At 42.9% G+C, this 16,210-nt stretch overlaps 1 protein-coding gene across 5 annotated transcripts in view; it reads left to right on the top strand.

Annotated features, from left to right (window-relative positions):
• Positions 1-4,131: 4,131 nt before the first annotated feature.
• The window catches only part of MMD (monocyte to macrophage differentiation associated), a 33,798-nt gene continuing 21,719 nt past the window's right edge, over positions 4,132-16,210 (top strand). For all 5 annotated transcript variants that reach the window (XR_005017792.1, XR_005017793.1, XM_036837007.1 and 2 more), the window contains exons 1-2: positions 4,132-4,447; positions 13,104-13,185. Coding sequence is in view for 3 of the 5 variants with exons in the window: in XM_036837007.1 (XP_036692902.1) it covers positions 4,422-4,447; positions 13,104-13,185 (108 nt within the window). In the remaining 2 variants the exon portion in view is untranslated. The remainder of the gene's footprint in view (positions 4,448-13,103; positions 13,186-16,210) is intronic.

The following is a 16,210-nucleotide window of genomic DNA, read 5'->3' as shown; positions in this document are numbered from 1 at the left end:
AGCCTGTTCAGTGAGTTGAGGTGCACAGACTCGACAAGTCAGGTGCCAAGAGGGATTCTCCTATGGCCTTCCCCACAGGTCCTCCAGCAACATAGATAAATTCACCTGGGTGAGCTGCCACAGCCCACTGCATAGCCTATTGGGAGCTGGAGGAATCCAAGGGGGTTAGGCGAGATATCCCATCTGGGCCAAAATTTGTTACTGGAAAACTGGGTTCACCTCTTGGTGGGTGTCAAGCCAAAAGACACAACCAAGCCAAAGAGCAGGAGAAGGAAGGATTTATTACTTGCAGCAAGTAAGGAAAACACCAGGGATCTCTCCCAAAGCAATGTCTCCCCAAACAGCAAAATTGGGGAAGTTTTAAGCTAAGGGTACATGCATATACATTCATATTCATGGCTTAAGCAGAGGGGAATTCAGAATAGAATTGGAGCTTAAGTCAACAGAGTCCAAGCTTTAGTTGATTGAAGGCACAAGGGTCAAAAAAGGTCAATATGCCCCAGATTATGGAATGTTTTTCTTTCACTCATCTTCATCAGGTAAACCAAAACAGCCTATCTGCCAAGGCCTCTTTTTTCTCTCTGGATCTCTCTTCCCATTGGTTTCTCCAATTGTTTTCATCATGAAAGTCTAGGAACTGGGCATGAAAGAGACAGGTACTCCTCGAAGGTCAGGTGTCTTAGTCTACTTGAGCCACTATTGAAAAACAAAAAACAAAAGGCTGGGTGGCTTATCAACCACAGAAATTTATTTTTCACAGTTCTGGAGGCTGTAAGTCCAAGTTCAGAGTGCCAGCATGATCAGGTTCTGATGAAGGCCCTCTTCTGGGTTGCAGACTGACTTCTTGTGTCCTCACATGGTGAAAGAGGCCAGCGAGCTCTCTCATGCCTCTTTTATGAGGGCATTAAACTCATTCATGAGGGTGGTGGTTGACCTAATCACCTCTCAGCATCCCCCCCCCCCCAATACCGTCACATTGAGCATTAGTATTTCAACATATGCATTTTGGGATGAGGGCATAGACAATTAGGGAATGTGGGCAAAACACTAAGGACTAAGACTAAGATAGCATTCCTCTTTTCAGGAAAGGGGAAAGGATGGGAGCATTTACATTTTAATAATTGCTTTACTTTGTCATATTCGTAAAGAGACATATTGAAAGCCAGTCACAGAACAAGACTTGCAATCAGAGGTTCAGGCAACCTTCCTGGGCATCTGGAGTCACAGTCTGGAGCAGAGCTGCTACTTTCTGATTGGATGATGGCAGCCGAAGGACTAGGTTCCAGGTGCTTCCTAGTATGGTCAGCATCCAGTCCAGGAACTCTGTGTCCCTCAACAAGCAGGGCAGGTGTTCTCCCAACAGATTCCTCTGCAGCTGGCATCTGCTCCTTCACAAATCCTTTCTTCTAGGCAGAGGCTATGCAAATAATTTTCTGCAGTTTTGCAGAAAGAAGAACTCGTATATTTTTGAGCTAAACAAAAATGTCACATCCTACTAATGTGAAAAACTTTCCATTTTCTTCCACTCCAAAACGCTAATCTCTAAGTCGATTCTAGTACCTTTTTTCTGCAAACATACTCAGGACTTCTCCTCAGAAAGATTCAAATGGACACCTCACCAAAAAAAAAAAAAAGAAAAAAATGTAGCAGTGTTTATGTAAATAATCTTAAGCTGTTTCATGGTTTTTATTTTTATCTTTTGAGAATTGCTTTCACTTCTGGGGGAGAGTCACCAACAATGAGGTTGATTTAAATTTGTGATCATATTGTTTAAACAAGCCACTTTCAGTTAATACTCCTGCATATTATATTCCTTCAATATTTCTATGGAAGACACCACTGTAGGTCAAGGTATTTTATTCTGATTTGATCTAATTTTTATCTCACTCATTTTTTTTCCCCTTGGGTAAATGCCATTCACACTGATGTTTCTAAACCTAGGTGGCCATTCACAAATTTTCCCCATACTGACCACATCCCCTCTTTGACCAAGCTGTTGTACTGTATGAAAGGCTGTGTGTCGTCATGCCCATCATCTCTTTCAAAATCCATCCCCACACTTCCTTCTCTCCTGCATCCCATTACCTAATTAGCCTCACCACAATTTGCTAGCTCCTTACTGTCTTCGGCATGTTCCTAAGTAATTGCTAGGATGTGACCTGACATCTGCTGGTTCATTGTTTTCTTAATCCTTCCTATGTTATTTCATATCATTATGTTTTACCTATTTTTATTAGTTATTTCCTTTGTGACCTTTCCCTCTCCCACCAATTCACTGAGCCCAGGGGTTGGACAGAGCAGTTCAGTAAACCTTCAATCCATGTTCATTTTTCTGACTTTTAGAAAAAAAATTTAAAGAAATATACTACTTTGAAACTTAGGGAGAGGCAGTCTGGCACACTGAAGGGATCTGAGTCTTTAATGTTAGACAAAGCTAGGTACAAATCCTAGTTTTGCTTTTGGCAAGTTTCTAAACCTCTTAGCCTCCTTATCTGTGAAATGAGTAAGATAATGTTTATCTCCTGGAGTTCTTGGGGAAATTAATGAAATATAACCATGGAAAGCACCCTTCTAGAGCTCACCAACTTGGCTGGTGTTAAAGGAAAGGAAACTAGAATTATGGGTGAAAGAATTCCCCGCTTTCCAAAGCTCTCACTGAATGCAAAGTAAACACTCCTAACAGGCTGGCTTAATGTCCCCTTGAGAGTCTGAAGTTTAGGGTGTGTGGAAAGGTGTGGATAGGCTACCTGGAGGGGGCCACATCTACATTCCAGGGGTCATAAGGGAAAGGATCAAGAAATCAGCCATAGGGCTTCCTTGGTGGCACAGTGGTTAAGAATCTACCTGCCAATGCAAGGGACATGGGTTGGAGCCCTGGCCCAGGAAGATCCCACATGCCGCGGACCAACTAAGCCCGCACACCACAACTACTAAGCCTGAGCTCTAGAGCCCACAAGCCACAACTAATGAGCCCACGTGCCACAACTACTGAAGCCTGCATGCCTAGAGCCCGCGCTCTGCAACGAGAAGCCACGACAATGAGAAGCCCATGCACCACAACAAATAGCAGCCCCCGCTCACCGCAACTAGAGAAAGCCCGCGCACAGCAACGAAGACCCAACAGAGCAAAAAAATTAATTAATTAATTAATTAATTAATTAATTAAAGAAAGAAATCAGCCATTTGGGACTTCCTGGCCATCTAGTGGTTAGGACTCTGTGCTTCCACTGCAGTGGGCACAGGTTTGATCCCTGGTCGGGGAACTAGGATCCCACATGCCACGTGACGTGACACCGCCAAAAAAAATTAAAATTAAAAATCAAAAATAAAAAATAAAAACAAACATTATCATTTACGACTTTGAAGATGATTAAAAGTTGTACATAGCTTAGTTCATCCCAAGAACCCTACCCCTCCCCCCCCAAAAAACTCAGCGATTCATTCACTATCCTTTGGACCTCTTATACAGCAAGCCCTCTGAGTTTAGGTTTTTCCCACAGGACCCTGATTCAAATCTACTTTTTGGTTTATTTGGAAGCTGCTTGGATTAAATAAATAAATAAAAGGATAACACAAGCATCCCTGCGGAGGACTTCCTCCTTTGAGTTTCTCATAGAATCTGAGTTAGACAGTGCTTGTCATATGACAGACAAGGAAAGGTTTTTTTAAAATCTACCCCAGAACCTCGCACAACAGCCTAGGTGTAGCTGACCTTGAAAATGACGAAGGAATAAATGAACGGAGGGATGGAGAAATGATGAGGAAGGAATAAATGACACAGAGCCAGGACTAGAACGCAGACAGAGGTCCTTGTTTGCTGCTATTTTCATTACAATTTCTTTCAAGTTTCGTGTCTCACCTCCTCCTTTACAATTTTTCTTCCTCTGTCCTCTGGCTCTTCTATTTTCTCGCTCCAACTCCACCCCTTCTACAAGTGAGCCGCCCTTCTAGCTCTCCGCCCCTCCCCGTGCTCCGCTCCTCCGCCACGAGGCCCCTCCCCTCCGCCCCGGCGCTGCGGGATGAATGGCAGAGTTACCGCTGCTCCACTCTGGGCGCTGATTGGCCGCCCGGCGCGGTGGCGCGCCGACGGCCGCGGGATCACGCAGACGGGCGGGGCGGACGGGGGCGGAGCCGGGCTCCGCGCCGGGGCGGGGCGCGGGCGACCGTGGGTGGAGGAGCCGGGAGGCTGGAGGCGGGAGGCGCCGGGGCCGTTTAAGCGGCTTCCCTCCCGCCCCCAGCCGCCTGGTCTGGCTCTGGCCCTGTCCCGACCCTCGGCCTGGCCCACTCCGACCCTGCCTGGCTGAGTGGTCCGCCGGGCACGCGGCGGCCTCCGGAGCAGCCCAAGCCCATGAGGGCCGCGCGCCCGGCCGCCGGCGCTGACGAGACCGAGCTCCTGGCCCACGAGGAGGAGCAGAGGATCAATGCGGTTCCAGAATCGATTCCAGCGGTGAGAGGGATGGCGCCCCCGCCCCACCGCCCGTGCCGAGACCGGGTCCCGGATCCCGTCTCTTCCCGCGTGGGTCCCGGCTCCTCACCTGGGTCCATCCCCTGTGGATCCCGCGCCTCGGCCGGGGACCGGCTCCCGGGGAATTCGCCTCCCTGCTATTCCTGGGTGATCCCCTTCCTCCAAAGACCAGGATCTCGTGCCTGACCCGGGTCCCCCCTCGCGATCTGCGGACGTCGGATTCCCAGACCTCGGACCACGAGCCTGCCCTCCTCCCGTGGTATCCCACTGCTCACCCGGCTTCACCCCATCCAGGCGGGGCTCTTGCTTGCTCTGAGGACCCGAACCCCAGCCGCAGGCGCCGCCCCCGAGTCTTCCGACCCCGGCTTTGTCCTCCATCCCTTACCGGGAGCTTGGAGGGCTCCCGGTGCGCGCGGAACCGGGGCCCATTCTTTGCTGCGCCCTGCAGCGAGAGTTGTGGTAAAGCGGAGGTGCTGGCCGTTTTAGGTGCTTTGTCTTTTGAACGGCCGTAGCAACGGGGAAACTGAGGCAGGCTCTGCTGGTTTAGTCTTGCGTGGCCAGGTCCGGGCCCTGAGGGTACTCAGGCTTAGAGTCCCAGGGCGTGCTATTTGGGGCGCCGCGAAGGGGCAAGTTAGCGTCCGGGTGGTGAGACCTGCTGTTGAGGCGCCGGTGTTAGGAAACGAGGAGGAGGAACCGAGGAGGCACCACCGGAAGGCTGGCCGGCTGCCCTTTCGCTGGAGAGCCGATGGTAACGCCAGCCTGGGAAGGTACCGTGGCCTTAATCCCGACCCCGGGTCTCTGCCATTTAGCAATGGATGGAGGCTGGCCATAGTTCCGAGAGGAAGCTCTGGGCTTTTTTTTCTAATCTCCTTCGTTTAAGTGGGTGAAAGTTCACCTCTCCTGTGTTGTGGTAACTCTCCATCCCTTTGTCTGAATCAGGCAGCCATCCCCATTCCCAGACCCTCACCCTGAGCAGGCTAGCTTAGTGTGCAGTGACAGGGGGAATTTGAAAAAAGACAAAGAATGCGTGAAGTCTTCCAAGGAGGTTATTGTTGAGTTTTTAGGCACTGCTTTTTATTTCAAGATTTTAAAGTGCACTTTTTTTTTTCTTTCCAACTTCCTAATCCCTTGACGCCCCCTCTCCCATTCTGATCTTATTCCTCCTCCAGTCCCACAGGGTAAGGAGGGAAGTGTGCAGAGAGAGTTGTGGAGGATTGTGCCATCAGAAGGGTGATCAGTTTGAAGACTTGGATTAACTTCCGAATATTGCTCATCACTCAGGGTGTTGAATTCCCCTCGTGGGATATCATATCAGTACTTCTAAAGGCAAAAAGAAACCATGATGTTCTGGCTTGAGAACATGAAGTCAGCCACGAGGACTGGAGGGGCTTTAAGGGAGGATGTAACACAGGTTCAGTAATAGTTGGCAAAGCCCTGTGCATGTGGTTTGTTTGATTTGGTTTTACTTCTCTGCACATCTCTGCTCTTCCTGTTTTCAGAGAACAGTGGCAATATTCTGTGAAATTACTGGTTTTTGTTAGATTAAGAGTTGTATTTCTTTTCTATCCTTTCAGTTCTTCTCTAGAAAGAAGAAAAAGAAAAGGAACCTGTTTTATTGTTTGTCGCACAAACATTAAAAGTGTTAAGAGAAATGAAAAACAAACCTTATTTAGGACCCTACCGTAATCTCAGCTGGTGGAACTTTTATTTATTTATTTTTTTAATAAATTTATTTATTTATTTATTTTTGGCTGCGTAGGGTCTTCGTTGATGCGCACGGGCTTTCTCTAGTTGCAGCGAGTGGGGGCTACTCTTCATTGTGGTGCACGGGCTTCTCGTTGTGGTGGGTTCTCTTGTTGCGGAGCATGGGCTCTAGGCACGCGGGCTTCAGTAGTTGTGGCACGTGGGCTCAGTAGTTGTGGCTCACGGGCTCTAGAGCACAGGCTCAGTAGTTGTGGCACATGGGCTTTGTTCCTCTGTGGCATGTGGGATCTTCCTGGACCAGGGCTAGAACCCGTGTCCCCTGCATTGGCAAGTGGATTCTTAACCACTGTGCCACCAGGGAAGCCCTGAACTTTTCTTTTTGCTCGACACTAATCTATCCAGTCCTTATTATCACAGTTGTAAGGTGATATTGCGTTCTACTTCATTCATTTAAAAATGAAAAAATACAGGCGTTATCTTTTAGTGCAGCATAGACATTGTAATTTTCTCAGCGGCTGCACAATATCAATGGATATTTAACAGTTATTTTCTTGATGACATCTAGACCTACCCCAATTTTCTTTGAACAGTGAATGATCCCATAATTTCTTGTTTTTCTGTATTATAGGCTAGAGTGGAAAGATATTTCTAAGAGTCAATTTGAACTTAGAAATAAAGCCTGCAAATAAAAAGTAATATAACAAAAAAAATCATGGTTTTTGTGGTCCATACATTAACATGTTGAGAGTACTGTTATACATCTCTTAAAAGCTGTGTTTATTATACATCTTTTGAGCATTCAGGAGCCATACAAGTAGGTAAATGACAGAGGAACTAGAAAGAGGAACACACTGTCTTTGAACCCATGTGTTCCTTCTGATAGATTTACCAGGACTCCATTGAAGAGCATTTGACTGCAGTAAAAACATTTCATTAGGCCATAGTTTGTGGCTATGTCTAAATTATAAGAAAACCTGAACACCTTGCTGGTTTGTTCATAATGGAAACTTGGTGGTCACTGTGGCTTTGGATCAACTTCCAGAGTTCTGACATATCTGTGGAGGAGGGCTGTAAGGATGCCTAGCCCAGTGTAATAAGTGGAGGGCTTTATGCAGGCATGGCTTCTCAAAAAGCTTAGGATGTGAAAAATCCCAGTGGGACATCTTTTATCTTTTGTGCTTTATCCCTTCCACACTTGATTCCACCCCCCCCCACCCAACCCCCCTCCACACAGAGTCATTCTCTCCCTTTCACAGCATCTCTGACTGATTAGAATACCTGCTAACATTTATTAAGTGCTTACTGGTGCTCATCCTCAACTGTAACCCTAGAAGGCAAATTTTATACCCATTTAATAGAAGAACAAATAGGGTTAGAGAATAAAAGAGAGCTTGCCATCATCACACAGCAAGGAAGGGGCACACTGAAGGGTTCAATTTCATGTCCCTCTCTACCACCCATGCAGCCATTCACCTCTGTTTCCCCACCCACATCACAACATCTGTATGACAGCGCAGAGGCCTAGGACCCAGAGCTTCTAATGTATCTTATTGGTATCTTATTGGTGCATGCTCGTTTCTCCAGTCTGGCAACCAAAAATCCAAGGAAAAGGATGCTCCTTTCCTTAGCCCCAGCCTCATGACCACTGGTTAGCTTCAAATTGAATATGTGGCAAAGCATATAATTCTAAAGCATTAGAAGTCTTCCAGGACTGCCTATTGCCTTTTTTTTTTCAATTTTTTTTTAACATCTTTATTGGAGTATAATTGCTTTACAATGGTGTGTTAGTTTCTGCTTTATAACAAAGTGAATCAGTTATACATATACATATGTTCCCATATCTCTTCCCTCTTGCATCTCCCTCCCTCCCACCCTCCCTATCCCACCCCTCTAGGTGCTCACAAAGCACAGAGCTGATCTCCCTCTGCTATGCGGTTGCTTCCCACTAGCTATCTATTTTACGTTTGGTAGTGTATATATGTCCATGCCACTCTCTCACTTTGTCACAGCTTACTCTTCCCCCTCCCCATATCCTCAAGTCCATTCTCTAGTAGGTCTGTGTCTTTATTCCCGTCTTGCCACTAGGTTCTTCATGACTTTTTTTTTTTCCCTTAGATTCCATATATATGTGTTAGCATACTGTATTTGTTTTTCTCTTTCTGACTTACTTCACTCTGTATGACAGACTGTAACTCCATCCACCTCACTACAAATACCTCCATTTCATTTCTTTTTATGGCTGAGTAATATTCCATTGTATATATGTGCCACATCTTCTTTATCCATTCATCTGTTGATGGACACTTAGGTTGCTTCCATGTCCTGGCTATTGTAAATAGTGCTGCAATGAACATTGTGGTACATGACTCTTTTTGAATTATGGTTTTCTCAGGGTATATGCCCAGTAGTGGGATTGCTGGGTCGTATGGTAGTTCTATTTTTAGTTTTTTAAGGAACCTCCATACTGTTCTCCATAGTGGCTGTATCAATTTACATTCCCACCAACAGTGCAAGAGTGTTCCCTTTTCTCCACACCCTCTCCAGCATTTATTGTTTCTAGATTTTTTGATGATGGCCATTCTGACCCGTGTGAGATGATATCTCATTGTAGTTTTGATTTGCATTTCTCTAATGATTAATGATGTTGAGCATTCTTTCATGTGTTTGTTGGCAATCTGTATATCTTCTTTGGAGAAATATCTATTTAGGTCTTCTGCCCATTTTTGATTGGGTTGTTTGTTTTTTTGTTATTGAGCTGCATGAGCTGCTTGTAAATTTTGGAGATTAATCCTTTGTCAGTTGCTTCATTTGCAAATATTTTCTCCCATTCTGAGGGTTGTCTTTTCATCTTGTTTATGGTTTCCTTTGCTGTGCAAAAGCTTTTAAGTTTCATTAGGTCCCATTTGTTTATTTTTGTTTTTATTTCCATTTCTCTAGGAGCTGGGCCTTTTTTTGTTTGTTTGTTTTTTGGCGTGTTCTCAGAGCACTGAATCATAGGCATGGGGTAGTTTCCTTATGTATGCCATTTCCCTTATTTAAGTTAAATGTATCCCACCACTATCACTACCTCTGGCAGCAGACACTTTTCCTAAACATCATGCTTATTCATATAAGGAAGCTAATTAGTAAGGTTGTGCACAGGGTCAGCTTATGTTGCCCCATCAAGTGATGTTGAAGGAGCCCTTAGAATGTCCATGGTATTGGCCTTTGAGAATTTTATTTTCATGAGATTGAGGATTCTCTTTGCTCTAAGACTGCCTGTTTTTCTTTGTTGCATACAGAATCCCCAGTGAAACTAATTGACGAGTGGATCTTTCTCGGGTAGGATAAAATACTTCAGCAGCAGGCAGAATGTCTGTCTTTCTATTCATTCATACAGCACTTATTTATTAAACTCCAGCAATAAGCTGGGCCTTGTGTTTGGAACTGGAAATGAAATGGTGGACAAGATGGCCTTCATGGAATTCACATTACAGTGGGAGAAGATGAAATAAAAAATAAACAAGTTCAAAAAGTCCAATTCTTACTAATTGTGTTAAGGGCTCTGGTGGAGTGAGGAGGGCTGAAGTGATGCTTTAGGTAGGATGGTCAGGGAAACCTCTCCAAGGAGGTTGCATTTGAGCTGAGCTTGACCGGTGAGAGGAGAGCTGGGCATTCTGGAGAAGAATGTTCTAGTTAGAAGTAAACAGCAAACACAGACACCCTGAGGCAGATAAGACCTGGGTGGTTTGAGGAGCAGAAAGGATGCGGTTGGTTGGAGGCGGAGAGTGAGAGGAAGGTAGCACCAGGCTGGAGAAGTGGTGAGGGCTTGTGGCCTGCGGAGGATGCAGTGTTATCCCAAGCACTTTGGGAAGCCAGACAGATTTTAAGCTGTGGTTAGTGTTTGATGTGATCTGGTGCTGATAGACTTGTGGCTGCTGAGTAAAGAAGAGAGTCCATGTGTGGGCAGGCAGGGAGACCAGAGACTTTGTATGTTTACAGACCAGAGGTGTTGATGTCTTGATTTAAGGTAGGATCTTTGGAACTGTAGAGAGGGGAACTGATTTGGAATATATTTTGAAGGTAGCATTGATGGCGCTTGCATGTGGAATATGGGGAACACAGAGGAATCAAGGACAACTTCTGAGATTTGATCTTAGGCCTCTGAGATCTGCTGGTGGGTTGCAGATTTACCTTCGGAAGGCCACTGCTTTGAGCTAAATTTAAAGTGTGCTAAGGAGTGTCCCCAGGTCCCTCTCTTCATAGTTTTGAAATTCTATCATAGGGAGAGCATGAGGACACTGGGCCAGGGGAAGCGAAGAGAGTGTTGAAAGAGAAAGTGAGGGGATGAATGAACAAACCCTCGTCAACTAAAAACTTTAATCACCTTCCCTCAAACCCTCTGCAGCTGGCTGGATGCTCTCTTCTAGCACTGGATAACCATTAGGGTGGCTTTGCTTTAAGTAGAGGTGTCTTCCATAAGTGGGTGCTATTTCCCATAACTCTTGATAACCTTCCTCATTCTTTTTGGGGGGAAGAGAATAGGCTCATTGTGTGGGAGTTTAGTGTGTGGGAGTTTATTTGCATTTTACATCTGCTTTTCCATTTAGGTCTTGGGCGACTAATTTCTTCATAGTGATTTCTGCAGGAGACCTTGTTGGAGGCTTGATTGTACCCTGGCAGATCAGAGAGAAATGGAAAAATGCATTGTAAATTTCCCGGCAGAACCATGTGCTGTCCCATGGGGCCCCAGACAGTGATCTGTGCCTGGAATACTTGCTCTTCCCTTTCCGTATTGCCGGAATCTTGGCCCTGCCCTTAAGGAGAAACTACCTTAAGTCACATGGGTGGGATATTTTTCTCTGCAACTTCTGAGTTTATTTTTAACCTGAGTGATTCCAGGTGGGCAGGGACTAAGTTGTCACAAACGTGGCCACTGAGCTTCTCTGCTTTTAGGAGAAAATTTGAAAGTCTATCCCTGTCACTGTGTAATAGCCTGACTATTTTTAGATTGGGCTGCCAGAGATATAAATTGCTATTTTAGTCTGCAGCCTGGTGGTGGGTAGTCAGACCCTACTTACTGTGCCCTGCACAGAGTGCTCGCAGTTTAATCTACCTTCAACCATCCCGGAGCCTTGCTCTTTACCCTTTGCAATTCCTAATACGATATGCTACTTACAGCCCTGTCGTTATGTCTCAGGCTAATGATTTGGTAGATCCTTGAATGCTAGGGACACTTTTAAAGCATCCTTCCCAAGAGTGTAATTATTTTCCTTTTTACTAATAACTGCCATATAGCAACACTCTCGTTCCTTAGGAAATTTAGTAAAATTATTTAAAGGATTGTAAGGGGAGAAAAGATTTATTTATCTATGTGTGAGAATAGCTTGGAATAATTCTGAAGCTGTTAACTGCACATTTCTCTTAAACGGTTTCCAAGCCATCTGGTGAATTCCATTCCATATGTGTATATTTTGCACGCTAGTTAGATAGCTACCCATTGGTGGTCCAAGTAAGGTATCTTCAAGGTCCCAAATCCATTTCCTAGTGGATCTGCCACTTGAACTCTCTATGTTGGGTTAGCAGGGACTGCCACTTTATATATTTGCTCTAGGGATAACAGGCCCTTCTTAATTCAGGGAGAAAGTATTGGCTAGTCTTTTGTTCTTAAAATGGGCACTGTTTGGAATCGCTTGACCATGTGTTTTAGTCAGTTTTTGGCAACCTGGCTGTGCCGTTTGGTTTAGCCTGGTACCATTTTTTCATCATGTTAATTAATAAGGTGTGACTAGTGACAAATAGCAAAATCTCCTCCCCCTACCCCCTTAAACTAGCTCAAGCAAAAAGCTACTTTATTGTGCAAAGGCTGTTGACATCTTGCATGCCCCAAGCACAGGAATGCTGAGACCTGAATGCCATCATGGCTCTCTTACCTCCGTGATTTCTCTGCATCTGCTTCTTTCAGGCAGCTGCCTTTTTATCTTCCTGAGTTTACATCTCCCTCCTTCTAAAGAACACACAGACTAAACCAGAATCCCTCATGAAACATGGCATGGGTATGAATTGGGGCTGGGGGGATCCTCACCCACACACTGAAATAGAAGAAGGCTGTTTATCTCTTCATGTCTGATGGTATTTGTGCTTTTCACTGCTTTGCCGGTTGCCACAAAATTAGCCCAAAGGGGATATGGAATATGGGCATATGTCTATATGTGTAACAGATTTTGATATTTAGATACATACACATGTGTGTATGTATGAATTTTATAGACAGTGTATCAGGTGCTAGTCACATATTTAGATTTTGAAGGAAACTCTTTTAATTCAGGAAGAATGCAGGTGAAAACGTACCTCTTGTTTCAGGTGCCAGGAGGCAGCCAGGTATCATTTATTTAAGCTGTCTGGTGCCAGAACAAGTAATGCAATATAGGGAAACTAGTTCAACAGGCCTGCTAATCATGGGATGGAGGCTTTAAAGATCTACATGTATAAGCTTTATACATTTTGAGAGAAAAAATAGAAACCTTTCAAATACACTGAATTTGCATTAAATGGTGGTTTCTGGTATTTGTTAAGTTTAGAAAAATGACCTTGATTTTTTTTTTCTGTTAAGATATAAGATTTGGTTGTACCATTTTTTTATTTTTAATTTTTTTACTGTGGGGATGCCAGTTGAAGGGGGTGGATATGGTTTTTGTTTGTTTTTGGTTGGTAGAAAGTTTTTCTTTTAAATGAACTGAAAGAATACTTAATCTGATAAACTAGGGCATTCGCTTTAGGATTATGGCTGTTGGCTCAGTTTACAACTGTTTAGTGGCTTTGGTTTTGTTCCCGCAACTAGGTATTTCCAGCAGTCACCTCTTCAGTTAGAATAGACTAGACAACCACTGACAAGCTTCACCATTGTTCTCTACACGCTCTGAGCTTTTCTCACGTGATGTCTTTGTCTCTACAGGTTCATGAACCACCGGGCCCCAGCCAATGGCCGCTACAAACCAACTTGCTATGAACATGCTGCTAACTGTTACACACATGCAGTGAGTATGAGTTTTCTGCCTTTTCCATCCTTCCCAAAGGGCTTTGGTGGGAGGAAGGGGCAATCATCTCTGTTAACCTCAGCCCCGTTAGTCGGGTTTACCCATCTCTGTGACCTTACCTTCCAAAGTGTCAGTGCTAGGTCACGTCACCAGAAACTGTGAGCATGTCAGACACTTTGAGTGCTCTGACTACAGTCAGCTCTGTCTATCCTGGACTTGCTTTCTCAGACAAGATCGTCTTTGAAAGAATAATAATAGTAAGTACCTTAGTTATAAAAAAAAGCCAAAGAAAACTATGAAGACTGTCACCCCTGGAATGAAATGAATCACCTTTTCAAGACAGTCAGCTGTGTTTATTGGCAAGAAGAATTCACCATTTGTTGAAAAAGGTGGGTTTTTTCCCTGAGTGATCCCCTAAAACAGGTAGCCACAACCTCTCCATCACCACTGTGGTCATTGCTTCTCAGAGCAGATGTTAGTCCATATTGTAGAAGAAAAGTTTGATTTAATCCCTAAATTCTTAATTTTTTTGATAGTAGAAGAAAAGGCTGATTTAATCCCTAAATTCCTAATTTTTTTCTTCCTTATAAAAACAAAACATATTCATTATAAGAAACATAGAAAATACTGAAGAATATATGAGAAAAACAGAACTACCTAGAAATAAATTGTTAACACTTGGGTGCATTTCTTCTTTTTGTCTGTGGTGTTTGTAAATATGTGTGTATTTTCATAGTTTTCCTATTAATTTCATTTTATTGGCATTTTCTTGTGTCATTATAAATTTCCTTTTATCTATGATTTCATTATTCCCTTTGAAAGCTGTATTTAGTGAGACTTTTGAGGGAAAAGTGGTGGCTGGTGTATAGTCTGAAGACAAGAACTAGAGAAGGAGGCCAATTTATTCCTTTAGTGAAGTGTTAGAACAGGCTAATTTACTTATTTTAGACAGTGTTAGTACAATGTGTAGGTTATATACATATGTTATTAGAATAAAACTTGCTTGAATTCAAGTTGTGCCTTTTCATTTCTTGAACCCGTCTTCAAAGAATAGTCAGTATTTCTATAAAGGAGTCATGATGCCAAATAAACCTGAAATAAGCTAGTTTTTGGTGGATTTCTTTGTAATCTAATAGAACAATGCTGTTTAGTCATTACTTAGCAGAAATCAAACTTTATACAGTATCAGTTTTATGTATTGTAATAGTGGAATTCAAATATTACTTGGTAATATTGAAACGTTATTCTCATCACTGTCCTTTTTCTTTAGATGCTCAAAAGATTTTTATTTAAATAATTAATATGCTGAAATCTTACTAAATTTTTTTTCTTTAGAAAAAAGTTTGTACCTGACATGCCTGCCCTGGATTCCATAAAAGGGCTTCAATAATGAAATTTGGAGTAACCTCACTAGTGGACAGTCTCCCTGGACCCATGGTTTGGACTCTCGGGGCAGGAAGGATTTAGTGGAATTCTCTAGACTTGAGCTGACCCCTGTCTTTGCATTAGTGAATGCTTTGTGAAGTGAGCTTCACAACACCAGAGGGTCAAAATGTTTAGAGTCCAAACTTGGTTTTAAAGAATGCACAGCCTAATTTGATTGTCAGCTATACCTGCCTGGATATCCATCTTTTATTCTTTTTTTTTTTAATTGAAGTATAAATATAATATTTACAATATTATGTCAGTTTCAGGTGTACAGCAAAGTGATTCAGTTATATATATATACACACACACACACATACACACATATTTTTCAAATTGTTTTCCATTATAGGTTATTACAAGATATTGAATATAGTTCCCTGTGCTATACAGTGAGTCCTTGCTGCTTATCTATTTTATATATAGTAGTGTGTATTTGTTAATCCCATACTGCTAATTTATCCCCCACTCCCTTTCCCCTTTGGGAACCTTAAGTTTCTATATCTGTGTCTGTTTCTGTTTTGTATATAGATTCATTTATATTATTTTTTAAATTTCACGTAGAAGTGATACCATATATTTGTCTTTCTCTGACTTACTTCACTTAGTATGATAATCTCTAGGTCTATCCACGTTGCTGCAAATTGTCAATATTTCATGCTTTTTTAGGCTGAGTAATACTCCAGTGTGTGTGTGTGTGTGTGTGTGTGTGTGTAACATATATATCCATTCATCTGTTGATGGGCATTTGGTTTCTTTCCATCTTTTATTCTTAACTAAATGTCTGATGAATTTAACAGAGATTAAAGCTACTTCTGAAGTTAATTGTCCACAGGCCCCTAAGAAAATGTAGAGGTGTGTGTATTTAAATCTAGGTCAGCATTAGGATATAAAGAATATAGAAGTTTGAATAACAGTTTATATGGCCTGTTCCTTCACTTATTGTTCCAATGTACATCCACCATTTTATGGATATGCCTTTACCAACTGCAAAACACTGATAAAAGTTACAAAAATAGTGCTCTGATAGTGTTCATAATACTGACCAATAAAAGCAACCAATGAGGGACTTCCCTGGTGGTCCAGTGGTTAAGACTCCACACTTCCAACGCAGGGGACCCAGGTTCAATCCCTGGTCGGGGAACTAAGATCCCATATACCACAACTAAAGCCTTCGCGCTGCAGTGAAGACCCAGCGCAGCCAAAATAAATAAATAAATAATAAATTTTTTTTAAAAAAACAACCAATGAAATGCTTATTACTTAGCATAATGTTGAGCATTTAAATATAATGGTTTGGCTGTTGAGATGCACAGCTCACCTTTACGAATAATATTTGCTTGAGATAGACCTGAATAATCCCTTAGTTTATCTCTTCTGGATTGTCACAAGGAACACTTGTAGAAACCAAAGTTAAGGAAAAACTGACAAAACATCCACATTAATTTTTTAGAACAGAAAATGTCATCTTATTAAACTTACTAAACTGTATCCCTGATTTTTGGATTTCAGAGAGCAGTAAAATTTCTAAAACTGACAAAACAAGAAACTTCCATCTAATGTCATCATTTCATTAAAGAGAAGATACTTTAACATGAAA

This window comes from Balaenoptera musculus, chromosome 20 (genome assembly GCF_009873245.2).
Source record: "Balaenoptera musculus isolate JJ_BM4_2016_0621 chromosome 20, mBalMus1.pri.v3, whole genome shotgun sequence".
Taxonomy (NCBI): Eukaryota; Metazoa; Chordata; class Mammalia; order Artiodactyla; family Balaenopteridae; genus Balaenoptera; species Balaenoptera musculus.
The sequence above is the reverse complement of the archived record's forward strand: the minus strand, read 5'-3'. Positions and strand labels throughout refer to the sequence as shown.